We start from the raw sequence: 27,936 nt of genomic DNA on the forward strand, positions 1-27,936 counted from the left end.
ACGCCTTTTTCTCCCTACATCTCCCACAAGGCGGAAGTGGCTGATGCCCATAGAAATCCAGAGAAGTCTTGAGCTTTTGAGGTCGTGATTGGGGCAGCACTTCCAACCATATGAGGGGAAACTCCGATTAATAATAATAATAATAATTTTATTGTTTTTAACCCCGCTCATCTGGCTGGATTTTCCCAGCCACTCCAGCAAAATATAAAAAATATAATAAAATATCAGACACTAAAAACTTCCACGAACTTCAGATGTCTCCTAAATATTGTGTAATGTTTTTATCCACCTGACGGGAAGTAAATTCTCACTAAGATAAACAAATCAGCAAATGTGTTTCTGCTGCTGCTGCCGCCGCCATCACAGCTAGAGGCGGAAATCCTGAAAAAGTCATCGCAGCGATCACTCTTCACTTTTCCTAGCTCCACAGTCACACGGCTGCGCAGTCCTCCGCCGCCAGGAGTCTATGGTCTCTCGCGGCGATGGCGCCTGGGGCGCGTGCGCCGAGTCCCTTCCGCTCCTTTCTCCAAGCCTGGGGGCGGGGCCTCGCGGCAAGCGGGGCGGGGCCAGCCGTGGCCGAGAGCAGCCCGGGCGAAGGAGTCACGGCGGGCTGCCATGGACGGGCCCGGGGAAGGAGAAGAGCCGGCCGCTGCGGAAGAGGCGGCGGGGGGCGGCGGCCTGGAGCTGCTGGCCCGGCGGCAGCGCAAGGAGAAGCGCGAGCTGCAAGGTGAGGGAGCCGCCTGGGGCAGAGAGACCGAGGGAAGAGCAGGGAAGGCAGGCAGGCAGGCGCTGCTGAGGGAGGGACCCCCATGAAAGGCGCGCTCGGTGGGGGCGGGAGCAGGGTTGCTAGGGAGCCAGGAAACGAGGGTTTGTGGGTGGGCGAGTTTCACTTAACGGGCTGCATATGCAGCGCCTACACTTTGGAACTCCCCGCCACTTGATACCGGGCGGGCGCCGTCTCGGTACCTGCTTTTCGGCGCCTGCTGAAAACTTCCTGGGAGGTTTCTAAGCAGAGGTTGGATTGCCATCCGTAATGCACGATGGAGTTGGAATTCCTGCATTGCAGGGAGCTTAGACTAGATCAGTAGTTCCCAACCTTTTTGGGCCATGCCCCACCGAAGCATCTCTAAAATCCTGATGACACCCCCCACCCCCCGTGACATATAATTCTAATTATTCAAAAAGTGAACTCCTATTCATGTGGAGGAAGCCTAAAAGGCCTTTCACTGTTAATAACTCATTCTCAAATTGACCCCCTTAAAAATCAAATCGACCCCTTGTGGGGAGTGTGCCCCACATTGGGAACCACAGGACTAGATGATCCCTGGGGTGCCCTCCAACTCTGATTCTGTTATTTGTGTTGGGGCAAGCCCACCTGGAAGCTTAGGAACTTGCAGGAACCTTAATCTGCTTTCTTTTTTAAGTTTTGCACATTGCAATTTTTTCTATATTTCATTGTTTTGTCTCTTTGTAAACTGCTTTGTGGTTTTTTAAACATTACAATCAAGCGGTATATAAATTTTATGAAATGAATGAATAGAAGCAGGAGAAAGGCTTGCGGCACCTTCAAGACCTAACAGGGTCAGTGTATCTGGCAAAGTAAATGTATGCAGCTGCCCCATATAACACGGGTTCTCTGGTCCACTCCTGGAACAAATGCACAGGGCTGGTTTTGACCCTGGAAGGGGGGAAGCTTTGGGTAAGATGCCTTCCTTGGTTGGGTGGGCCTCCTCCCGCTGGAGCTGATGGCTCACCCAGAAGGAAAGGCCAAGGCAAGGGCTGGATCTCGCCCCACCTCCTCACTCTTGCCACTGCTCATGTGGTGAGCGCCGCCAGACAGGAGTTGCTGAGGACCAAGCAGAGTTGCTAGCTGACCCCCTGCAAGGATGTGGGTATCTGCAGGTGCCCAGTGATGCTGATCTTCTGATAATGTGGCCCTGCAAATATGACACCTTAAATATAAAACAGAAAAAAAGATATGAGATGTGTTACGGCACATGGGCTTTTGTAGGTTAGATCCTGCTTCATAGGATGAAATGGGCTCTTGTTCATGAACTTTAATGTGCTAGAAGAGAAGTATGTTTCATATTTAAGGAGGCACAAGCCTCCTTGCAACACAATCCTATTTGTGTCTCCTAAGAAATAAGTCCAATTCGGTTCAGTGGGAGTCCTCACTCCCGGGTAAGTGTTGTACAGTGGTACCTCGCAAGACGAATGCCTCGCAAGACGAAAAATGCGCAAGACGAAAGAGTTTTCCGTTTTTTGAGTTGTTCTGCAAGACGAATTTCCCTATGGGCTTGCTTCGCAAGACGAAACGTCTTTGCGAGTTTGTTTCCTTTTTCTTAAAGCCACTAAGCCGCTAATAGCAGTGCTTCGCAAGATGAAAAAACCGCAAGACGAAGAGACTCGCAGAACGGATTAATTTCATCTTGCGAGGCACCACTGTATAAGCTTGCAGGCTCTGTAGCAAACACAGGTATGTGCTTTCTGAACCTGGTGTCGCCCAGTTTTTATTGTACTCCAACTCGCAGCCTGCATGACCAGCAGACAGGAGATTGTTGTTGTCATCCGTCTGTCTCGAGAGACAATGGAATGCGCCTCCAGGGGTGAAGCTAAACCGCTGCATTAGCAGCACCGAAGCGACCTCTCCGGAGCACAAGCCTGGGCAGTGTGTATGGAAATCTGGATTTGTTATTGGGGGGCAAGTTCAGCTGCTACTGAAGATGTGATATGAGGTGCTGCTGGTCCCTTACATTTGCAAAATTATATTGCAGATCTTGGCATGGCAGTGGCTATGGAATCTGGAGCAAGTCCAGCTTGCAGCACAGGAGACAAGGAGGGAATCATGTTCCCTTGTTCTGACGCTGACCCCATTACTGGATCACATGCTGCCTGTTGACATTGCACCACAGTCCACGAGATGGGGTGCCAGTTTCCAAAGCCCACAAACAGTTTTTTGCTGTGGAGCCTCGATTAGCATTCATGACGTATTAGCAATTCCACAGATGTGTTCAGAGCACTTTCTGCAGTGGACCTCAAAATTGGGGGAGCTGCAGCAGTGCTGGTGTTGCTGAGGTTAATGTGAGAAGCCTAAAACCAGGCTGGAAGGAGTCCAGGTTGTGGCTTCTTGTCTCATCCTGCATTGTCACCGCTCTCTTACTTAGCTTTGTGGTACCGGAAGAAGCATTGTGCATTGTAGGTTTTGTTATGTTTGCTAGGACTAGTAGCAATTGTGAATATTCTTTGCTCCAGGGATAGGGAAACTATGACAATCAAGGTGGAGCTGAACTGCACCTTTCCATCAGCCCCAGCCAGCCAGTATGAAACACCTGCAGGGCCACAGGTTCCCCATCACTGTTTTACTTCACTGGGTAGTCTGAACACATCATCCAGATTAAATACATACCTATATATACACACATATACAGTTGTACGCGGTTGAGGAACCGAATCCGTTCTGGAAGTCCATTCGACTTCTGAAAATGTTTGAAAACCAAGGGGCGGCTTCCGATTGGCTGCAGGAGCTTCCTGCGCTCAATCGGAAACCATAGAAGCCACGTCAGACGTTTGGGTTACAAAGAACGTTCGCAAACTGGAACACTCACTTCCAGGTTTGTGGCAATCGGGAGCCAAAACGTTCGAGCCGCAAGGCGTTCATCAACCAAGGTACATGTTTCAGTTGTACATGTTTCGGAGCATAGAACTTAACATGTGCATTTGTGTACTTTGATAATTTTTTTTGTAAAAAGCAACTAATAAATAATATTAAGCAAGACCAGATTTTATTTAGTTTGGTTTTTTTTAAAAAACCGGCCTGTCCTTTCATAGTTCCAAACAGTTCATTGGATTTCATTCCAGCATTCCAGACTGGTTTCACCTTTTGAGTGTGTTCGGAAGGCAGTGGTTTTGCTCCCTATTACGTTTAAGGTTCATGCACAATAAGCATTGTAGTTAATAGTTATGTGACAGAGGCAAGTTCCCCCCCGAAATAGATACTTTCTGCAATATGGGTTTACAGTGCAGTTACATTAGGCAGGCATATATATTGAAAGACGTTAAATGCATTTTTTTCCCTGTTCAAGTGCAAGGACTTCTAGCTGTGCAGCAGAACCTCTCTTGTGTGCCCCTAACTTTGTTCTGCGGGTTCTCCCAACTCTCTGGAGCAGATTTGGGAGGGTGTCAGGCACACACAGGGAGAGAAGAGGGAGTTCTGTTGCACACATGGAACGAGTGCTTTGGATACAGCCTATTATGTCACACCTGCAGTGTAGTAATGTTAAACTTAATGATGGCCAGCTTTCCAATTATGAACAGTGACATGCATAATTGCTAGGCACTCACCAGTTGTCTCACTGATTTGTGCTTCTGCAGCCAAAATCCAAGGAATGAAAAATGCCGTTCCAAAGAATGACAAAAAGAGAAGAAAACAGCTGTCTGATGAGGTTGCCAAACTGGAGGCCGAGCTGGAACAGAAACACAAGGGGGAACTTAAGAAGCTAAAGGAGACACTAACTGAAGAGAATAAAGTACGTGTTGAGGGGCACTCCATTTTCAAAGCTCTGTTGGGATAATATCCACTGAAACTACCTTTGAACATTGCTTATTTCTACCTTGCTAAGGAATTGAGTTTCAATGCTGTGACACCATTTTTGTTTTTTCATTTTGGCCATGATAAATCTTATTTTGCCTTAAATGCACAGTGAGTGAATGATCGCTAAAAACATATCTGATTCTTGGAAGCTGCACTGTATAAAAGTAGATGAGTTGGGTTACTTCTGCGAAGCGCGATCATATGCTCAGTAAATGTTTGTTGTTTATTTGCTGGCAGATGCTGATGTTGCACATTCTAGTTCCCAAGGCAAATCGATTTTGCTTGCTGGTGTCATCAAATAACAGCGGATGTCTAACTTGCTTTCCATAGTACCTGGGATACCGATTAGCTCTCTTTGTAGGTTGGGGAAGGATGTGGACTGCTATAATTTGACTGATAACAGCAGACAGGGAGAACGTAACCTAGACAGCAGGCTGGATCCTCACCTCTCTCACCCTTAGCAGGCCAACTTTGACAGTGGACAAGGCTGCCCACCTGTCAATCATCTGGCATCATTATGTCAGGTGGTAACTCCAAATCAGCTGATCAGTGTCAATAGCAAGCCCCACTGGCTGTCAAATAAGTTTGCTGTCAATAAGCCCTACTTACCAAGGAGCATTTGGGAGTGCCCTTTAAGCTCCAGATTGTTCCTCAGCAGCTGTTTCTTTGCCTGCCCTTCCTCTGATGTCACATATGATGTCAGGGGTTCACATGGCATGGGGTAGTAGTACCTTGCATTAGTACCTTGGGATGTTGGAATGGAAGGTGACTATTCTTCCTATACCAGACTTGCACAACACCGAGACTTCATGCAATTTGTACCGGTTTTCTGCATAATCCCTCTTCCTGCAGCTTATCTAGCCTACAGTATGAGACAGCAACCACATATTGTGCAGGCTAACAACTCTTGGTTTGCACCATCCTTAATGTCTTAAGCCTTAGTTTGGAGTCTGAGTGATACTTCTGGTGTGGTACATAACTTGCTTGTTGGGGCCACCAGAGAATGAGTATTAAATAGGTTGGGTGAGAAACTGTGGTGTGAATGGTATGAATTGTTAAGGAACTGAAACTCCAGATGCATGCGCTATAACTTACCCTGAAAATTAGAGCGGCAAGTTCAAGAAACTAGTCACTACACATTTTACACAATTCTCATTTGTCATTTAGGAAGATGCTGCAGTTATAAATATTGCAAGACTGGAGCTTGAGGACATGGAACAGATTCAGCCTCCTAGAATAACAAAAGCACAGAAGAGGCGGGTAAGGTTCTTACAGATGTGAATATTGTCTTGATTAGACAGTGAGCAACATGCAGACCCAGGTGCTTCTGTGAGAGATCTGGTGTCCCCAGGGTGGCTCTGGGACCTGGTTTCAGCCCCGTGGCCAGACAGAAGCAGTCACCAGCACAGATCAGGTAGAGAGGGTTTAGAGACCCCTTCATCTCATTGCATGTTATCCCATTAAGTCTCTTCTGGTCCTTCAAGCCTCTTTCATGTATGCCCACAATTGGCTACAGCTAACTAACCCCATCTTTGGAACTGGATTCCAAGAAATGCTCATGGTGACCTTTCTGAAAGGCAAACGATATAACTGAAATCTCTGAATAAGTTTCAGTACTCCCCTTAACTTGTGCAACTTTATTGCTTTGCTTTTTGCACCGTTCTGTTAGTAGAACTGAGATGTGAATCATTGGCAACTGAGACCCCTTTTAATAAGCATATGATATTAGTTCATGATATGGACAAATGTGACGTCCCCGTGCATTTTACTGTTTTCAAACCACAGGATAAAAAAGCAGCCATGGAAAAAGAAAGAGAAGAAAGAATCGCGGAAGCAGAGATCGAAAATTTAACAGGAGCCAGGCACCTTGAAAGTCAAAAACTCGCCCATAGTTTAGCCACGAGGCAATTAGAAATTAAGCAGATCCCATCTGATGGCCACTGCATGTACAGAGCTATTGAAGATCAGCTCAAGGAGCAACAAAACTCCTGGACTGTTGCAACGCTTAGAAGTCAAACGGCAGAGTACATGAAAAGTCACGTGGATGACTTCCTACCATTTCTAACTAATCCAAATACAGGAGATCTGTACAGTCATGGTAAGTAAACTGCTTCTGCCACTGTGTGCATATTTCTGTCTTGAGTAGTGTCAGCTGTTACAGAGAAAATTGGTACCAAGTCAGTTTACCATGTATCAGTGGCACAGATTTAATTAAACTGTAAGGACCCCAACAGCTGCAACCAAATCTTACTTATGCTGTTCAGATGTTAGTCTTTCTGTGTTTATTGCATGTTTCCTTTAGGTAAATATGTACTGGACGGCAAACTTGTGTGTGTGCGTGTGAGTGGAATGGACCAATTGCAACAAGATGTAAAGACATTACTTACTATTACTACCTATGGCAGGAGAGAGGAACTTTTCACCCTCCAGTTGTTGATGAACTACAGCTTCCATCAGCCCCAGCAAGCATAGCCAATGGCCAGGGATGATGGGGGTTGAAATTCAGCAACTTCTGGAGGGCCAAAGGGTCCCACACCTGACTTGTGGCTCTAAGCACATCAGAGGGGCTGAGACTTTAAGAATATCTTAATGACTGTGACCTAAATCCAGTACAGGGTTAAGCTTGCTTAAGCCCATTGAAACCAATGGACTTAAGCATGCTTAAAACTCTGCATTAGATTAAAGCTTTATTTGTTAAAGCTTTCCCCCACTAAACTGTCTCTGTCTAACCAAGGGAAACATCCCAAAGCAGAACCTCTGTGCAATCTAGGAGAAGCACAAACTATTACAGTAAACGTGTTTTTGGCAAATCTGTCCATACCTTTTATAATATTTATTGACTTTGTCATTTCATAGAACACTGCTTGGTCCTTTGCTCGTTTCTTTGCTTTTATCTGACAGGGCGACATCTTTGCCTTCAGCCTGTTTCCTCTTTGCCTTGTGTATTACTATGCAAAGTTATGTTCTTCTGCATACTTTAATTGCCAACGTAAGCTTTCCTTTTTGGGCTTGCTCTGTTTTCCAACATTCAGATTAAAAATGCTGCACTTTCTCCCTCCAGAGGAATTCGAAAAATACTGCCATGATATAGCAAACACAGCTGCCTGGGGTGGCCAGTTGGAAGTAAGTATCATGCCCTGCTCTTTGGCATCTTAAATGCCAACGCTTGTTCGTTTTGAGTCTTTAGAATATTCCCAAATCTTCAAGAGAGGCTGGGAATCCTGTGACCCTTCCATTGTTTTTCTCAACTCCTGTCAGTCCCAGTCAGCATGGCCAGCGGTCAGGAAAGATGGGAGTCCAGTAACAGTTTTCCCCACCCTACTTTCACAATAAAGAAATGGCTTCAGGATTAGGTAATTCTTACTGCAGAGATAATCAAGAGCATTTCTGTTCTGTTTATATGGTAGAAGAACAGTTCTACTTTGTAAAAGGTTTACATTCATACCACATGCTATGCTGATTGTATCTGTCTAGCATACTGAGACCACTGTCATGTCAATATGAATTAGTAACCTAATTTTATTAAGATAATAAAAAGGGAAAAATCATACTTGCAGTGATGATTTTTAATATAAATGTCTAAAACAATATAGGTTTTGGAGCAAAATTATGTTGTTCAAAGAACTGATCAGAACACTTGCTTTTTAAAAAAACTGCTTACATTTTGTCGTAAGCCGCTTAATGCTGTGTGCTACAAAGATAACTACAAATCTCATACATTTTAAAAAAAATAAAAATCTAATTGTGCCTTGCAGCTAAGGGCTTTATCGCACATCTTGCAAACGCCGATTGAAGTTGTACAAATGGATTCACCACCTATAGTTGTCGGTGAGGAATACAGGAGAAAACCACTAATACTTGTGTAAGTAGATACTTTAAACACTGGGGCTCAAAGGAGTTCTGTGTTTGAAGAAGTATATAAGTGACTGAAAACATTGGTTGAATTATGTATTTAAGGGTACCTTGGAGTAAGACCATTGAATTCAGTGAGACATATTATGGGTAAACAGTCATAGTAGCATCATGGGGAAGGGTCAACTAGCCGTCTGGAGCAGATTTCAGAGGGGAGAGCGGGGAGAGAGAGAAGATAGCTGAAAATGGTTTTCTTCTCTGTTCTGCTGTTGGAAGGCTTACTATCAGCTGAGCAACACCACTGGAAATAAAACCATTGGATGCATCTATGTGTGCATGCATTCTGTTCGTTTGAAAGACATCTTTGTAATTGCTATAACACCTGTTGTTTTTGCTTCTAGGTATATGAGACATGCATATGGATTAGGAGAACATTATAATTCTGTAAAACCTCTAATGGACACACCTACAGAAAATGAAAGCTAGTACAGGATTCAACAGAAGATATGATGAGTGCATCTTTGCACTTTATGCTGCTTATCTTTGGATAGGTTTTAAAATTCTGCTCGAGTTTTTTTACAAGGCAATGAGGGTTTGGGGATATATATCAGATTTGTTGTATGAACTGTTAATTCTAATTTAAATCATGTTTTAAACAAAATATTCCCCAAGGTGTTTGCAATGTAACTAATAAATTGTGTATTACAGATTCTCCCCCACTTGCATTCAATCCTCTCCTTTAGTAGCAAAAACAATGGTATATGTACCACAGCTATACAGCCCTTCGACTATTATAAACAGCAGTCATTCAATAATTGCAACTAAAACATGATGGGGATATTTAACAATGTGCAATTGCTAAAATGCTTGTTGATACTATGAGATGGCTGCATGATGCTTCTTTAGGTCAAATATCTTTTAACCATTGTTGTGACTTTAAAAAAACACCTCTTGTTGAAATCTTCAGAGAACCTCCCTGCCCAGCTTAAATGGGGTTGCACATCCAAACGTAACTGCCTCAGAGGCTCAGTAACACATTCCTGGTTATAAGAAACAGGCCTATAATATTGAGTCAGACCATTAGTCTACCTAGTTCATTTGTCCACACTGACTGGCAGTGGCCTTCCAGGTTTCAGACAGGACTCTTCCAGCCCTACCTAGAGACTGAATCTCGTACGTTTTCCCAGTCAAACAACGTGTTCTACCATCAAGCTATAACCCTTCCCTTTTACATAGACATTTTGAAGAACAAATTTGATTTGTTCTTTAATAGGATGGCTACTACTTTCCGCAGTCGCAGTAAAGGTATTATGGAATAAAAATGAATTTTGTTGCTGGTCCTGGTTTCCAATTCAAACAGAGCCCCTACACAATCACCTCTGGAGTGCATGGCATTCTTTTCAAACTTGGTTGTGAAGTGACCATCCACGTTTTATTTAAAACATGCATATGGCTGTCCTGATTCCCAGAGCAGTAGCAGGTCAAATCCTGTCATATTTCAAGAATAGGTAGAACCAAATGCTTGCCATATAGAGATACTAATTCACACAAGCAGCATCTTCATATGAGCTATGTCAGACAGAGAGCCATCACATGCCTAAATCAGCCCTACACTTGTAAGATAGAAAAGCCCAAATCTTTGAAGTAGCATCTTCAATTAAAAACTGCTACTTACAGGGAGCGCTTCAGATGCAGCTGCCAGTTATAAAGTATCCCTGCAAATAATTAAACTTCTATACAGAACAATAAAAGATACTTGAATATTTAAAGCACTTAGCATCACTCAGTTGCATTTTTAATATTTCATATATGTACCGTTAAGAGAAAGTTTTTCTTTGTCTTCAGGGCTGTCACAATAGTAAAGGTAAAGTAAAGGTAAAGGTACCCCTGCCCGTTCGGGCCAGTCTTGCCAGACTCTAGGGTTGTGCGCTCATCTCACTCTATAGGCCGGGAGCCAGCGCTGTCCGCAGACACTTCCGGGTCACGTGACAAGCTGCATCTGGCGAGCCAGCACAGCACACACGGAATGCCGTTTACCTTCCCACTGGTAAGCGGTTCCTATTTATCTACTTGCACCCGGAGGTGCTTTCGAACTGCTAGGTTGGCAGGCGCTGGGACCGAACAACGGGAGCGCACCCCGCCGCGGGGATTCGAACCGCTGACCATGCGATCGGCAAGTCCTAGGCACTGAGGTTTTACCCACAGCGCCACCCGCGTCCCTCACAATAGTAGTTGGAATTAAATATAGCTGTTTAAAATACTTGCAAATGAGAAGTTGGAATTTACTGTAGAGAAACATGGATCTGCTGTTGTCTTCCACTAAATCCACATAAGATAGCCTAATGTTTCTCTTGCTTAAGATAAATGAGGCAAAGATCTGGAAGTTTGTGGCAAATCAGCCTCCCACACCCCACCACTTTGCACTTGTTCCCTTGTAACTGCCTTGGGCCTGTGTTATTTCCACACCATTCTTTTGGTCTTTCATAAGTTCTGTGTTTTGTTCGGTCAGGAGTAGGTTGAACTTTGGATATAATTTTTTATAGAAAAGCAGAGTAAGAATTGATTTATACCTTCACTCCTGCTAGCAGCATTCTATTGCAGAGTGCCTATTGTTGATAGCAGCCAGAAAGGGTCTTCTACCCCATCAGTAACCATGGCTACTACAGCAACAGCAAATAGAGGCTGGCAAGGGAAGAGCTCCCCCCAAAACCACACACCCCGCAAAATAGCCTGGGCTATTTCCAAAATATAAGTTAATGAAGTAGGGGAGCGGCACTTAAGGTTTGCTCCCTGCTCTCTACAAATCACAGTTAAAGTTGCTGAGGCTGCTGGTGGAAGGAGATTTTATACATTTGTAAAACGGAATACATGTGCTGTTTTTAGGGATGCGCCATTTCATCAGAGTTAAAAACTTTTAATTGAAAAAGGGCCCTGATGATTATTCAGACAGATTAATAGATTTTTAAAGAAAAACCTGCTGTAGCACCATCTTAAAGCAGGCATCACTTTCCTCATTCATATACGGTATATAAATATATACAAAGCCAGTTTTCCTGTGCTTGAGTTCCTGGGACTAAAGATTTTAAAAGAAATGCAAAATAAACTTTTGAAAAACATGGAGTTAGAAGAAATAATGTACGTGGAACTATTCTTGTCATTTTGCATCAGCACATGCGGAAGGTTCAATCCTCTGCATCTCCAGACAGGTCTGGAAGAAAAATGTGTCTGAAACCAGGGGAAGACCCTGCCAGTCAGTGTAGACAGTAGTAAGCTAGATGGATGAAATGGTCCGACTCAGTAGGCAGCTTCCAATGTTCCTATGTCCCAGCCTCCCCTTCCTGGCCCCATCCTAGAAATAGGTAATTTCTACACTCCTGCATTTGTGTTTTGTTGTTATCCACCTACAAACAATGCTATTTCTTATTGTCCAGTTCCTACTGCGCCTTTTTATAAAGAGAAGCAGCCAAAATCACGACTAGTCGCCCTTATTTCCTCCCCTCGCTGCCCCCGGTTCAACTTCTTATTTACAGGGACAAGGGCATCTGTCTGCGGCTTTCCTAACATTGCCGGACTACAGTTCCCATCATCCACTCCGGTCTCCATACCTTTCTCTTGCGCATGCGCAGTCTCCTTGCAACGTAGACGCCCGTTACCATGGCCGCGAGGCCTCAGGACGACGCGCCGCTTTCGCCGTATCCATGGCGACGGCGAGGCCTTGTTTACGCCCGCGGTTTCTACGGCGCCGCGGAGCTGACCGGGCCGGAGGGAGAGGAAACATGACGGCGGAGCTACTCCGGGCTCTGCGTGGTGGGCCAGGGACTCGCTGCCTGTCGCTGAAGGCGCGGGGGCTACGCCGCCTGCCGCGGGGGTTGGGGAAGATGAAGGGACTGGAGAGACTGAGCTTGCGGGACAACAGCCTGCGCCGGCTGCCTCAGGATATGAAGGCTCTGGGCCGGGTGAGGCGGCCCAGCAGATCCTTTGGTCGAGGATTCTGCGCCATGGGGCTCCGTCCCTCCATCTCTGTAACCACTAGAGTTGCCACCTTTCAGCCCCACGCCCCCAGCCCTGCTCCTGTGCTTTTCTGACAGCGCCTTTCCCGCCGCGTTATTTAGCCTATGAACCTAGCATGAAAATAAAGTGGTAGGACTTTTCTTCCGTCAGCTGCTGATAAAGAGACAGTGCAAGGTGGGGGGCGGGCAGGTGGGGGGTATTTGGCAGCCTGGTCAGGACCTGCTCAAAAGCCATCCCTATAGGTCTAGGTTAAGGTTACCAGATTTTTTTCGGTGAATCCGGGGACAGTTTTCAACTTCAGTGGATTCTGTATGGGGACTGATTCATAAATCGGGGGACTGTCCCCGGGAAACGGGGACGTCTGGTAACCTTAGTCTAGGTCCACAGTGGTTCCCAACCTTTTTTTGGCTATGCCCCACCTAAGCATCTCTAAAATCCTGACACACACCCCCCCCCCGGTGACATATAATTCTTCTTATTCAAAAAGTGAGCTCCTATTCACGTGGAGGAAGCCTAAAAGGCCATTCACTGTTAATAACTCATTCTTGAATTGCCCCCCTTAAAAATCAAATTGCCCCCCTGTAGACCTTGTTGGGAACCACAAGTCTAGGATAAGCTGTCCAGGGCAATCACTACCTCTGTACTCAAGTGGCTTGGGATCCCCGTTCTGCATTGTGCAGCAAAGATGCGGGGGGGGGGGGACGACCCCTCATCTGCGGCTCTTTGTGATGTCAGGACAGCTGGAATGGAGCGCTGCTCAAAATCTTCATTGGGGGGACAAAAAGTACAAAGCATCATCCTAGGGTTTCCAGTTGTGTTGTGGGCTTTTAAAACAAGAGGAACATGTGGTCCTTCTGTAAGTGAAATTGGGCTTGTTCCTTCTGAAAAGCCTTTTTTTTTAAAAAAAAAAGCATTCGGGAACTGTAGTGCAGCTTTCTTTGACTAATTCTGCGATTTGTCTTTGTAACAAAATTTTATGCTACGATCAAGTTTTAGATTGCTAATGGAAAGGTAAAGATGCTATAGTCTTCATGGTCATAAATAGAGGATGCAAGTGTTCAAAGATAACACTTTCAAGCTCCATTGGTTTCAGTGACAGATATTTAAGAGCTTTTAAAAAGCTCTACTTTACCATTAGAATCAATGGGGGTTAAGGGTGCACAACATTTAACTGGACAGTGCCCTTAGTTTCTGGGTTATTTATCATATTAAATTAGGAGAGAACTGGGATCAAGTAGAAGGCATTGACTGAACAGCTGGATTGGGGGTGGAGGGAAGGGAATAGTTCTTTACATCTTTCAATCTAAGCCTTTATTTTTTATGGGTCATAAAAGTGGTTATGGAACTTTTTATGACGGACTGAAACTTGGCAGTAGTATAATTCAACCTGGGACTAATATGCACTTTTTAAAACAACATTTTAAAAATGTTCTGGGAAAACTCAAATTACTTCAAAATACTTTCACAAAGCCCCATGACTGTGGCACGAAAGTGTGTATTTTTCCACAATTGTAAAATATTTATACTTCATGCTGAAAGCAGTGTTGTTGAAAGTGCTGGCTATACCACAATACATAATTATTTTGAGTAGCACTGTGCCAGCCTCTCTTCTCGGAATGGGTGCAGTCCTATCATGCTTTCTCCTTTGGCATAATGGCATATGGTGGATTTATATGGAGAAGTATTTGGTTCTCTTTGCTTCTCCTTCCTAACTCATGTTTTGGAAGAGAAAGAGATACTTGTCTCATCATTTCAGGATGCAGTTTCTGATAGGATTCCAGGCCTACTGTTTAAAGAAGGAAAAGTTAAAATTCCTAGTGAGTGTATTCAAACTCTTGGGCACAACTAAAGCAAGTAACTTGGGATGGATCAAACCTAGTTCAACCAGCTCTGTATAGCCTAACTAATTAAAATCACAGCATATTACAGACAGAAAGGAGGCTTAGTACAGAAAAGTGCTTACAGAGAAAATGGCAAAACCACATTTTGTAGCATAAGGTACACTGCAAAAGCACAGTGTGATCTGGTGAAATATGCTATTTTTAAAATAATATTGGTTTTAGGGTATTTATTTTTTTAGTTTTCAAGTAAGAAAGTAAATTTAAGTAAATGCATTAAGTAAATTTGAAAGCACACAGTGCAAGTAGATAAATAGGTACTGCTCCGGCGGGAAGGTAAATGTCATTTCCGTGTGTTGCTCTGGTTCGCCAGAAGCGGCTTTGTCATGCTGGCCACATGACCCGCAAGCTGTACGCCGGCTCCCTTGGCTAGTAAAGTGAGATGAGTGCCGCAACCCCAGAGTCATCTGCGACTGGACCTAATGGTCAGGGATCCCTTTACCTTTACCTATTTAAGTAAATGAATACCATCTAGGCTCATGCTTTGGGGCTTCCCATATGCATATGGTTGGCAGCTGTGAGAACAGGATGCTGGACTAATTGGGCCATTGGTTGATCCAGCAGACTCTTCATATGTGCCTGATGTTTTGGTGAAAGAAATGATGCAAGGCTGTTTAATTAAATATTTTATTATAGTTGAAGGTACTAAATTTGGGAAATAATAATTTTGAGGAGGTTCCAGAGCAGCTGAAATACCTCAAGTCTTTGCAGACTCTTCATTTGTTTAGAAACAAGATCACCAGAATATCACCCTTAATATTTGGTAAGCTCATATCACATCCTGCTCAAAATCATTTTATTGTGCAATGTATATAATGTGACATATAATATATTCTGTTGTAGAAATTCTGCTCCATAAAAACTTACAGTTGATAAATCATGTTTCTGAATCTATGCTTGTTATCTCATAAACAAGCATCATTGTATTAAATGGGACTTACTTCCAGTTTTTAATTAAAGCGCTTTTACCCAGCCCTTCAGCCAATGGAGGATCTACAGATATTCATAATATGACAGCCCCTCCCCTCCTATCTCCTCTTTTTATGTTGACAGTCTGAAAGACAAGGCACAGCAGGAAAAGTCGTTTAGAGGGGAAAGAATTGTAGCATCAGTGAATCAAATTGAATAAATTTGTGTATGAGCAAACCCTAATAGTTTTGGAGAAAATACACTCTTTTTAGATGATGTATACACATGTTGCAGAAGATGTTTTCTCTCTTAGAGAAAAACATTTATTCTTTTGAGATAAGGCAAATTTCTAAGATGGTGCCAGTCTTCTATGACATTTTTTAAGGAGTCTACGTTTAAATGTTTTTAATAATCTGTCTTACTAAACATTGTAGCCCTAAATAGTCTCAGTTCCCCAAATGTACGATGTTTGTAATTAATATATATGTAACTGCATGGGCAATCAGTGAGATTTAGGCTGCTTATGACGTTGTAGCCAAGTTTACAAACCTGCTTTCTGTTCTCATTTTGTTCCCTTGCTGTCACTCTGTCCACACTGCCCTAGGAGTAATTTCCCTTTATTCTTGCAAGCAACTATGTATAGAACTGGACTGTTATTGTTCCTGTTCCATACTGTGGATTATCCTATCATTGATTCCCATTTTGGGTTTCCCATGACTCTGTCCTGTCACCTCTCTGAGCATATACTTTCTTTATCTCCTTTGGCAACACTTCATATTCCCCTTGAAACAGTGTACTGTACTTACCTAGTAACCAAATGATCACCCATGTTACATTGTTGATCAATAAAAACACACACACTGTAATGACAAAAATGGAATGCAATGGCATTAAAATGCATATTCAGGTCTATATAGATAATATATACTTTATCTTAAAACTGTCTTTTTTACAGATGGATTGCAAAATTTAGTACTTCTCAATCTGAACAACAACCAGCTTAGTTATCTTCCTCCAGAGATACAAAGGTAACTACTATAATTTTGAAGTTTTACCTAAGCTGCCTATAACATTATTTATTAGTATGAGACATAGCATTTGCCCATGTTTATCTGGGCAGAAGGTGTGATATATTCCTTAATACTGAATGGCAAAAACAATAAAATATAGCAAGTTATATGCCTTATTTTGGTTCCACACTTCACACTTTTTGGACAATAGCAGCAGAAAAAATAAAATAACACCAGTGCCCTCCCCAGTCATCATCCATTCTACTTTTCTTTTGTTTCAGACTCACTAGCTGTACTAAAAATTGCTTCTGTTCTGTCCACGTTAGTGTTATAACAGGTAGACCCAAGTTCTCATATGGTTACATTAGGATTGCAAAAGGGCTCCTATAGAAATCTTAAGCTAGATATTTAAACATAATGTTTTGTGGTATTGTACGCTTCGTAGGGTTTAGGTTCCATCCATGTCAGCAGCCATTTCTTTATTATTATATACTTATTTATACCCCACTTGTTTCCTTGATGGGAATCAAGGTAGCTTACAAATAAAAACAAGAATCACTAAAAATATAGAGAAAAACAACAATAATTAAAAAAAATTAAACATTTAAATAGAAATAAAACCATATATAGTACATATATAATTTTTTTTTAAGCATACGAATAATTACAATAAAAACAGCACAGCACCAGCCCTTTTATTCAAAGCAGTCAATTCCCAAAAGCCTGTTCAAAGAAGGTCTTCACAATGCCAGGCCTACTTGCTCCTTTGATGATAAACAGTTACTTATTGGGCTGCTACATCTTGAGTTGATTGTGCTTAGTTACAGGGTTAACTCTTAACTATGAGAAACATAACTCTGACCTATGAATTAAAAACTACCACATTAATTTTGAGTTCTAGTGCTTTTTCTATACCTTTATTGGCAGTAAGGTGATTGAGGTACATTCACTTGATAGACTAATTAACAACTTTTAATCCTGTTTTGTATTAAAATCTATCTAGATGCAGATGTGTAGACCAACATTCACTGGTAAACATACAAAAGAAAAATAGAGTTGGAGGCTTGGAATTCTTTGTTCCTTTCATAGGCTTGAACATCTTGAATGCTTGAGTTTAGACAATAACCAACTGCAAAAAATTCCCAAAGAATTCTGTTATCTCCGAAAGTTGTGTGAACTCCATTTGTTCAACAATTCCATCACTGAGCTCCCTGAAGAGATTAAATACCTGAGAAAACTCGAGATCTTGATTTTGGCAAGAAATCAAATAGAAGAACTTCCTGATGTGAGTAGTGGTGTGCTTTGAAAACTGTGTTTTCTTGAGACCAATACAAAAGTCATATGCAGTTTGTACAGGGATTAATTTTTTTTAATCACCATGTGTTGTGCAGACTGTTTATAGACAGTTAGCACATCATGGTAAGCCATAGTTAATTGTTTACTGTGTTTGCTCTTCTCTGCTCACACTGGGAAGAAGCAAGCCACAATCCCTGACTTAGCATTACATCTGAACCAGTGATCATGCTTTATTTCACTCCCAGCAAACAACAGTCAGTAAACCAAGAACTACCCATGCCTATAACTACTACTACTATTACTACTACTGCTACTACTCTGAGTAGAATTTAGTTAGCTACAACCTAGAATCTGTTATGTTTTGCTAAACTAAGAAGGTGGAGGGAATTCATATAAGCACATTATTAATATTCACCATATGGGAAATGCTCAGCCCTGAAAATACCCTAACATTACAATTAATGAAGAATTACCATGGGTGGATTGAAGGAAAATAGCTTTTGCTTTGGATGGAACCTCATCTTGCCTTTCTGCTTTGCTGCCTGCTATGCCCAGAATTGCTTCCCAAAATACCACTGTGATATTGTGTTTCTCTTCCTTTAAATCCCTCCTTTTCTTTGAAGCCTTTAGCACAGTGTTTCCCCACCTTTTTTGGGCAACGGCACACCTGTTTAATCAAAAAAATCTCGCGGCACACCACCATTACTGCCCCGTGACGTCAGCGTGCAGCGTCACGCCGGGAGGGACGCACGAAAGTGAAAGTTTTCACTTTTTTTCCCTCCCCCTTGCCGGGGAACCTCCAAGCTTTGGGGGTGGGGGTGGGGAGGCAGCAGAGCGAGGGACTGAGGGATGGCGGCAGCTGAGGCGGCAGCGGCTGTTGTGGTGGTGGCGGCGATAGCGGGCGGAGGAGGGGGCGGCGGCGGGAGTTGCTGCTGCTGTTGTTGCTGCTGCTGCCCGGACATGCCGGCCTCCTCCTCCTCCGCTGTCTCGCGCTCCTCCATTTGCACGCGCTGCCCCGCCGCTCGGCACCACCACCGCGGAGCCGCCCCCGGCTCGACGCGGATCCTCGCCGCCGCCGCCTCTCACCGCCCGACTCGCCCGCCTCCCTCCCACGGCACACCAGCCGATGTCTCACGGCACACTAGTGTGCCGCGGAACACCGGTTGGGAAACACTGCTTTAACAGAACCACCTAGTTACCATTCACTACTGAAACTAAGGGCTTGTCTACACTTCCTCTTGTCCCGCTCCTTTCCCCTGGGGAAAACTGCTCTTTAGCGCTCAGTCAGAGCAAATGGCAATTTGGGTTTTCCCTGGTTTGCTATTTCTTCCAGTCTAAGCGGGTTTTCTCTTGGAAAGGAGTGGGGCAAGGGGAAAACCACCTGGACCCATGCCTAGTAAGCACAAGTCAAGCGGAAAACTGCTTGGACCCATGCTTTCCAGTCATGGCATTAGCGGAAGTGTGAATAAGCCCTCTGCCTAAGTAAGTGCAAATAACCTAAATACATATTCTTTTCCTATCTGTCTCACTTCTATCATCTATGTCGTCTTTTGTTACCTTCTGTATCAATTTGTAAATATACCCCCAGAGAGGTAAATATTCTAGAGTACTTTGTTTTAATACCAACTAAAATCTAGTCCCTCTTAGAATACATTTTCAGCTTTCCCTGTATGATTTTTATTCTCCCACTTCTGACAACTGTTTATTTTTGTCCTTTCACCTCTGATGTCCGAGTCAATATAATTTACTTTAATGTTGCTAAGGCTCCTTTATCATTTTTCACTAGGGACTTTGCAAATTGAAGAGGCTTAGAGTTCTAGATGTAGCAGGAAACAATATCCAGATCTTCCCAACAGCAGTAAGTAGGACTATTAATAGATCTCTTCAGTGATTGAGCAAAGGATGGCAATTCTAGTAACTGGAGCAGCAGGCAGGAAAGTTGCCCAATGTGAAGGGCAGTATGCCTACAGCTCTCTGGACCCCAACCCCACCCAATACTGTCATACCTTGGGTTACAGCCGCTTCAGGTTGTGTTTTTTCGGGTTACGCACCTGCCGAAACCCGGAAGTACTGGAACGGGTTAAATCATGCTTTGCACATGCGCAGAAGTCCCGAATCGCAACCTGTGCATGCGCAGATGCGCCACTGCGGGTTGCAAACGCTGAAGGTTGCGAACGTGCATCCCACACAGATCACGTTCGCAACCCGAGCATCCACTGTATATAAAGAAATGCTTATTGCATGCTGCAATAATATCAGCAAACACCTGAGGGCAGCACTACATAATGTCACACTGCTCAACTCAGTTTTTTTACTAATACAGAAAAGCCAACTGGAAAAGTTCACCCGTAGAAAATAATTTTCTTGAACGTTTGAATGTTCAGTCTTTGCATATGGTTTCACAATATTCCAGTTTATCTGACCAACAGCCTTTAACCACAGAGTGATTTCCTACTGCAGGTACATTACATGGCAAACTGTTTTTCTTTTTCTTTTTCGCAACTACAACTGTGTTTGCTGCTGCAGCATGGACAACATCCCCTTGTGCTCATGTGTGTTTCAAATATTTGTGTACCTGAATATATCATGGCATTGTTGCAGAAAGCACTCATTTGATACCAGCATTAAATGTATTTGATGTGTAATGCAAAGAGCTGCCATTAGACATTAATGACTCAGGTTCCCTACCAAAAATGACCCCAATATGAGGTAGTGTGTGGTAGTTGCCTAAGGCAAGAGATAATAGGTTCCATTAAATTTTAGTAGAGTGGAAGGTAGAGGTCTGGCCTATAGGGCACAATCCAGGAAAGGGCTTTCTAAGCAACATCAAGATGAACAGGAATGTGAAATCTGCAACATCCATTCTTTTCAGCTAGGCTTGTACAGGAGAACCTTCTGTTATTTAGTGTGAAGAAGCGGGCACCATTTGTGTTTCCTGCTTTGGTCCAGGCCTGTTTCTTTACGTTAGCAATCTCTACCCTGTTGTGTGAAGCAGTGAATTTAACATATTCTGTACTATATGTACTATTCCCGGTGGAAATAGAAGAGTAGCATGGTGCAAGTCATGTGCAATTTCAGGGGTGTCGAGGCAAACTGAGTCATTCATAATGGAACTATTCAAAAACGATACTGCTAGCAAAATAGAAAATGCATCTTTAACTAGCAACAAACAACTACTGAAGAAGACCAGAAGCCATCTGTAAGCATAAGAAAGCCTGTATTTAGGAATTCAGTTTCTGAAACTTGTTTGAAGAGATACCCATCTAAGAATTCAAGTAATCAACTTCAAATTCAAGATATAGCATTTAAATATAAAGTTTGATTAGGTATGATTTGTTAGCAGTACTTTTCTAAAGGGTTCTTTTTGTGGTATTTGCTTTATCTACTTCTTTTGATGAGTTTATCATTCATAATGGAAGCCACTATCCTTCCACTTGTTAGAAGTGGCTTTCTAGTCTTCCACCTGACATCTGTGATGGACACAATAAATTCATCTCTTCCATTTGAGAGCACAGTAGAAAATACTTTACTGATGAACTAGTGTTCTCATATGCATACATTATACTTTTACATGTGCAAAGGCCCTTTTCTAGATTATTTTGGCTGTACTTTAAAAAATTTCAGAAGGAAAATATTCAAAAAATTATGAAACTCCAAACAAGCATGTTATCAAACCAAATAGATTTTGGAACTAGAACGCCTTCTTGCACCTATCATTTTACATGTACTAGAATTATGTAAATTAAAAGGAACGAAAGGTTGCAAGTATTCTGTAATGTAAACAGTGCGTATATTGGCATGAAAATATGGTTCTTTTGAGCTATAAAACTCACATAATGGGGGTGGGGGGAATGTAAAGTTTGTCTGTGAGCCAATTTGCATTTGGGCAGAAATAAAGGATTCATTTTTTAAAAGGATATTTGCAGCCAAACAGACCTAGATTTAGAAAAGAATTGAGTATTTCTCCCAATGGAAAAAGAATTGGCACCATCCACACACAGCTGAGTACATCTAACTTTTGAAAGGTGGTCTTGAGACTCTAACTTTACATGTGTGCATTAAGATGCAGTTAGCCCCTAAGTCAGTTTAAGAGGCAGAGTTAAGCACTTCAATATTCTAGCATTTAAATAAGGGATTTGAAAGTGTTGAACATGTCAGTTTTATGGATATTTGCTCTGAAGTAACTTTTTTTTAGTTCAATGCAACTTCCTTCTCCCAAGTAAGTATGCGTAGAAAAATTCCTTAGAACCATGTCAATACTGTTTAATTTTGTTACTTTAAAAAATATTTAGAGAGTTCTTATCACACAACTGCCCAGATTATAATTATTGAAGAATTGCGCTTGTTGCAACAGTTAACTGCCATTTATGCTTTGCTGAAAATGCAAACAAATAACTAGCCTTCTATATCCTGCTGAGCCTTTTAAACAATTGTTGGTATAATCGACCTAAATTTAAGCACTTTTAAGTCCCACTGTTTTCAGTGTTAGCACATTTAAAAACTTTTCCATTGAAATCAATGGGCTTTAAGAGTTTTAACTTTGGCTGGATTAATAAATATCTGCTAAATTCATTGTCATGAACAGCTAGTAGTCATTTTTTATGTGGAACCTGTGCTAGCTATAGAACTCAAGAGTTCCAAACTTACTGATCTGTTCTTCACTATATTTTATGAGAATGAAATCATCTTTTGACGTTTCTTGTAAAGGAGATTTTGGATTACACCTCAGAGATTCTGTCATAGTTATAATTTGAAAAAAAAAAAAAGCTGTAAGAAAGTGATATATTTTTATGGTGATTGCTACAAACTATGTGACCCAGAATGTAATTGCCTATTCACTCATCTTGCCCTGGAGGTATGAACTTTTTAATGTCACAAAATCTCAAGCTTTCATTTGTGGAAAGACAATAAAAGGTTTTACAGATATACCAGCTGCACAGAATCCTCTCTCTGTGTTTATACGTTTAATACAGGTGTTCTCAGTAAGTCAGGGTCTTCTAGCTTTGCTTACATTGAGTAGTTGCTTATATAATATCAGCAGAATTGTTATCTATCGATTTACCTATCTTTGTATGCTCTATCTAATAAAACATTAGAGTTAGATAAGCTTAGGTTGTTTCATAAAACCACATAGTATCAAATTAAGCTAAATGCAGTATTATTAAGCAAATTTCTATTATGCGCTTCCTCTCAAAGGAGCCCACTTAATATTTGCTTATGTAGCATAAGAACTTGTGATTTAAAATAATTTTTACTGATTTGTCATTGGAAAGTATTCATAGACCAGAATGTGTATAAGAGGAATAGTAATCATTACAGAAGGAACAAAGAATCAGTACCATTTATTTCAAGATGGTTTGTAAATTACTTAGAGAAATTTCATCAAACCTTGTTTTGTGGTAAGGTGAGGGTCAGGCTAGGTGCAGAACAACACCATGCTAAGTAGGCTCAGGTGGGATGCAAGCTGAGGTGAGGCAAGGCTCAGTCTGAAAGCAGAGGAAGGCAAGGTGAAGTTCTGGCTGGATGTGAATCTCAGACTGTGTTATAGGATACCGCTTCAGCAACAAAACCAACTGTGGTAGCAGCTACATCCCAGTTGTTAGCCCTGTCGGTACAGCAGAGCTTTCCAAACTTTCCCCTGTTTGTGACACACTTTTTAGACATGCATCATTTTGTGACACACTAATTCAGGTTTACTAGCAAACCAGAGGTTAAACTAACCCCTTTCCAGCCCTGGGAGGAGCATGGGGAGCAGTCACAAGACACACCTACACACTGCAGCCGACACTAACATGTCATGACACACAGTTTGGAAAGCTCTGCTGTAGAGGAAGGTACTTCTTCTGTTGAAGGGTGCCACCTGCTATAGTAATGTCCTGCTGCAGTTAAGCAAAGGAGCCTCTGGTCTCTCTGGGACTTCAACAATGGAGTCCTCTGTGGACAGCAGTGCTTAATTTTTGGACTGGAGGGGCACCAGCTGCAGACCCCTCTGGTGCTTACTATTTTTTTTTTTTAAGATGCAAGTTTAATCAATAAATTGAACATGAAATAGTTTGGCCCTCACAGGGACTTTCTTCCAAGTCAGTATGCCTATTTTTGCAGCTGCAATCAAAGTCTAATACTAAAGCAGCCAGCAGTATCAACATGCCAAGCTGGAGATCTCATGGGGTAGATGCTCCTGTCTGACCTCTCTTTAGAATAAGGGTGGCTAACCCGTGACCTGAATTTGATCTGCCAAGCTACAGGAAGTTGCCTGCAACTTTTATCTGATCAGGAAATAAGACACCCTGCCTTCTCATTGGAAATGACATTTGGTAAACATTTTGTTGAAAGTATTGATGTTTCCTGTATTTCTTGTGTTATTTAAACAGATGGAAGATCTTGAACTGGAGGAACTTTATTGTGAAAGTAATCCATTGCTTCAGAAACATCCAGTTAGTGCCATACAAGAGGAGGACATTTTGACTCTTAAGGTTACTGGAGAAAACTTTTCAAAATTATAGAGAACAATGGACTAACTTAAGTCCATAGATTTTAGTGGGTCATCTCTGGGTATGACTTAATTGAATACCACCCTATAGCTTAAAAATGACTTTTTTCAGATTTCAGAGTAATCCAAATCTTTCGTTCAAACCATTCTAAATAACCATTCTGTATTCCAAGAGATTGTTTTACTTACTAAAAATCATCCTTAGTCTGGTGGATAGAGTTTGAAATTAAGTTAATTAAAGTTTCAGGATTTTGATAAATTGTAGTGATTTCTTGGAAAATAATAATAGATGCTATGGTGGAAGCCAACCACTTTCCAACAGTATTTAAGTACAGAGAAAAAAAAGTTAATAGCTGTTTCTACCCATTCCTTTTAAAGAGCACAAACACTGAATGAACACTGTTTCTGCCCCGTCCTTTTAAAGAGCAAAATGTTAGTGAAACCTATGCAACTCTCCAAAGTTTGAAAAATGCTGAAATACATGGGGAAGATATTTAAAATCACATACAAGAGCACAGTTCTATATAACAGCCACAAAAAAAGCACTGAAAGGCACAGGACTGTAACAACAGTATATTAATGAGAAGAAGTTTTCAATAAGGTAGACAAAGTGTATCTTTCATGAAGACTTACAAAGAACCATATAGTACAAAAGTAATTCTTATTGCATTGAAGGATGCTCTAAGCAGCTGAAAGCAGACCAGCTTCCTGATAAGGTCTGGTTTTGACTCTTCCCCAGACGATAGCACCTCAAAAACATTTCAAGGCCCTGAGTGTGGCGAGTATTGGGACAGTGTCTTAGCTTAATGCCTAGCCATGTGTCTTGGAGCTCTGCTGTGAACTTCTGAACTAACCTGTAGTCTGATAGGTGTTTGGGCGTTGTAGTGAATTTTGGAATAAAACCTGAGAATTTGAGCACCACATCCACAAGTGGGTCTGTGAAGAAATGTTTCTGTGAAAGGCTGCAAATGTACTTGATGGCTATGTATATTGTGTATTGTGTGGCTTCAGCAAACTGTATCTCAATTGCTATAAATAAATTTGCTTTTCTCTTACAGTGAGCCATTTTATATTCCCATAGGATTCTATGGCTACTCTTTTTGGTTCTGTTTGAGTTAATGATTTTGCAATGAGTAATAAGTTAAAAGCCAACTTGGTTTTTTAAAGACCTTAACACAAATCTAATTTTTAAAGAAAAAACACAAATTATTTCCAAATTCTACAAAATAAACCTCCTTGGGGTGGGGCCTGCATATATCTTTTTGGAAAGAGCTCAGCGAATCATTCATAATTACAAAAAAAGTATTTTTGCTGAGGAAAAAAGCAGAATGGAGCAATCAGAGCATTTTCAGGACATCTTTGACAAAAAGGATTAGCTATTTCAATATTAATTTGAGGTTAGAATTGAATTCTCGCTCAAATTGTAAAATAACAGATTCATTTGGAAGCTTTAAAATTGATTGCATTTTGTAAATAGTTATACAAATATCACTGAATTCTTTAACTGGCTGTCTGTGGGTAGAAAAGTCTAGCATGCTTCATGAAATCAATAAACACTCTGTCAGGAAAAAGGAACATGTTCAGATAGGAATACAGGGAGTTACCATCTAGTATTGTCCACACTGGCTGGCAACAGCTCCCTCCTCCAAGTTCCATCAACAGACACTGATTGAAAAACGTCCTTCCTGGAGCTAGATTTGAGTGTGGCACCTGATTTATCCTTTACAATAAATTAACAGTGCCTCATGGTTACCGCATGTCTGGAGATAGAGAGAACAACTCTTTTACTCCTATCAGGCAGAGCCTTTTGCAAACAGAGCTATGCAACTTGGGGTAAAAGGCTACAAGGCCCATCTGGATAAGAGATTATTAAAATATGGAGCCATATGCTCACAGAGTCTCCTGCTAAGTGTCTGGGGTTAAAAGCATTCACTTTGAGGTTCTCTTGCAAGTCTTTTGAATAATATAAGCTATTCTGTCTTTTTAATCATACAGGAACTAACAGCAAGATTTATTCTTGATCAACTGGAAAAGAAAAACTTTAATTTACACAGAGCGCTAAAGCAGAACTTAAACGCGCAGAAGATGCTTGCCCATAAACAAGTATGTGCTCAGTGCAGACGTGGCTTTCTGGGCATGTGGCTAGAATGTGTACAGTTCGTGGATATAAGACAGGTAATTTTTCCTGAATCATGTATTATTTAAAGCTGGATTCATTGCATATCCAGACTTTTGCTTGGTTCTGCTGCGGCATGTTTCCCACAAGCACCTTCAAAATCTATTGTTTCCTTTCTGCGTGTGTGCATTAAAAAATATTGGGTCCCAGTTATAAGGAGAATACTTCTGGTTCAGCATTTGGTTTCCATCAGTGGCCAGCCATCTCCTATCTAAACTATCTCAGCTTTCTCTGTTTTTTAATACCACTTCTGCTGTTATTTATTAATTCACTTATCTCATCTGTAATCTCGTGTTTTCTTTGATTGCGTTCCATTTGTTTATGTAATTCGCATCCCGCCCCCCCCCCCGTCCTTCAGAGACACATTTCAGCCTCACAAGCTCATGACAGTGGCCCCTGAACCTGATCTGGCAACTAGGTGAGGCCTAGGCAGGGTCAGTGGCCAGTTTAAATGTGCCACACAGAACTTGAGGGTTACTTTTCTCATACAGCATCCTTCTACTACATCTCAAGCCAAGATTTGTAAGTCCAGGTGTTATACCAAAGCAGCTGCAAATAATCAGTTCTTGGTTTGGAGGCTATTCAGAAACCCTGGTTTGTCGAGTGTTGTTGTTTTAGATATCATAAAAACCACAGGCCTGAACCATCTGTGGCTGTTAGCATGGGGTATACAACTCAGTACCTCCTATTGTGCACATGCAAGTGTCAGTAGAAAGATGTCACCTTATATGGGAACCATAACTTATAGTGTCCGCTGGCAGTTCCACTACCATGGTGAAAGGGTCACTAGGGAGAGGACACACAGATTACGCCCCCCCCCCCACCCACCAAAGACTTGCTAGGATTAATCTCTGGACTAAAGGAGGACATAAGATCATGGAAGCTCAGACAGAATCTCTACATAAAATATTATGTTTCATAATAGAATCAATATTTCTCCTGGGTAAGGTCTCTGAAAGGACACTGCATGATGCCCTTTCTTGAGGCTTGTGCTGAAGTGGCAAATCTGACACTGTTTCCTAACACCTCATCAGCAGGGTATAACATCTTGATTTTCAGTTTCACCGTCCTGCTCCTCCAATTACTAATTTTGAATGCCATCCAGTAAATTAGCTTTCCCTTGACTCCTGCTGGCCCATTTCCCCACCAGATTACATAGCGCTGGATTGTTCTTCTCGCAGATGTAAAATTCCTGCTGCCTTTCTATTTAGAGATAAATGTGCGAGGGCAACTATAGCTCTGACACAAATGTTATTAATTTTAAACATCATTTCAGCCAGCTCTTTGTTGTTCATTTTGTCTGAGCAAATCTGAATGTAAGGGTTGACTGTGTTGTGTCAGAGAGGTTCATGAGGATGCCTACATCGCTACAATTTATAAAAATGAATATGCTCTGTAAAATACACCAACAGTTATGCTGTTATATTTTCCCCTTTCTTTTTAAAAGCGAATGAAGACTAGCAGGAACTTGGAGCTCTTACCTGTCAAGGCACTTCTGTGCTCATACAAATGCTTTAATCACAGCGGCCACGAACTCTTTGGGATTGCTGTACCCTAGAGCAAGCAATAAACCCAGGATCTCACCCAGCTGGCAAGTTGCAACTATTTGTGACACTCTTAAGAACGGAAACAGAACACAGCATTTTGTGCTATATCCATATTCAATGTGAAATACACAGTTGTGCTGGAACAATGGTGGCAGA

General features: G+C 41.9%; 2 protein-coding genes across 3 annotated transcripts; both read left to right on the forward strand.

The window, feature by feature from the left end:
- Positions 1 to 566: 566 nt before the first annotated feature.
- OTUD6B (OTU deubiquitinase 6B) lies at positions 567 to 9,162 on the forward strand. Its single transcript, XM_081205084.1, has 7 exons — positions 567 to 727; positions 4,372 to 4,526; positions 5,759 to 5,851; positions 6,377 to 6,689; positions 7,653 to 7,714; positions 8,347 to 8,453; positions 8,845 to 9,162. The coding sequence occupies exons 1-7, from the start codon at positions 616 to 618 to the stop codon at positions 8,927 to 8,929; spliced, it is 927 nt and encodes a 308-aa protein (XP_081061210.1). The 5' UTR covers positions 567 to 615; the 3' UTR covers positions 8,930 to 9,162.
- Positions 9,163 to 12,096: 2,934 nt separating this feature from the next.
- LRRC69 (leucine rich repeat containing 69) lies at positions 12,097 to 27,926 on the forward strand. Of its 2 annotated transcripts, XM_081205933.1 has the most exons (8): positions 12,102 to 12,399; positions 14,989 to 15,115; positions 16,217 to 16,289; positions 17,361 to 17,556; positions 19,354 to 19,425; positions 23,939 to 24,040; positions 26,053 to 26,232; positions 27,681 to 27,926. In XM_081205933.1, exons 1-8 carry the CDS (start codon positions 12,142 to 12,144, stop codon positions 27,789 to 27,791), a joined length of 1,119 nt encoding a protein of 372 aa, XP_081062059.1. In that variant the 5' UTR covers positions 12,102 to 12,141; the 3' UTR covers positions 27,792 to 27,926. The 2 variants fall into 2 exon arrangements, with proteins under 2 accessions (XP_081062060.1, XP_081062059.1); XM_081205934.1 differs by lacking the exon at positions 19,354 to 19,425 and having other exon boundaries at positions 12,097 to 12,399.
- Positions 27,927 to 27,936: the final 10 nt, after the last annotated feature.

The sequence above is a fragment of the Podarcis bocagei genome (genome assembly GCF_964188305.1).
Source record: "Podarcis bocagei genome assembly, chromosome: 8".
Lineage (NCBI taxonomy): Eukaryota > Metazoa > Chordata > Lepidosauria > Squamata > Lacertidae > Podarcis > Podarcis bocagei.

Excerpts from the sequence above, each read along its gene's own strand:
- OTUD6B (XM_081205084.1), top strand. The coding sequence starts at position 616 with ATGGACGGGCCCGGGGAAGGAGAAGAGCCGGCCGCTGCGGAAGAGGCG. Across the intron at positions 728-4,371 it reads GGAGAAGCGCGAGCTGCAAG|CCAAAATCCAAGGAATGAAA; the intron begins GTGAGGGAGCCG and ends GTGCTTCTGCAG. Across the intron at positions 5,852-6,376 it reads CAAAAGCACAGAAGAGGCGG|GATAAAAAAGCAGCCATGGA; the intron begins GTAAGGTTCTTA and ends TTCAAACCACAG.
- LRRC69 (XM_081205933.1), top strand. The coding sequence starts at position 12,142 with ATGGCGACGGCGAGGCCTTGTTTACGCCCGCGGTTTCTACGGCGCCGC. Across the intron at positions 17,557-19,353 it reads AAATAGAAGAACTTCCTGAT|GGACTTTGCAAATTGAAGAG; the intron begins GTGAGTAGTGGT and ends ATTTTTCACTAG. Across the intron at positions 26,233-27,680 it reads AGTTCGTGGATATAAGACAG|CGAATGAAGACTAGCAGGAA; the intron begins GTAATTTTTCCT and ends TCTTTTTAAAAG.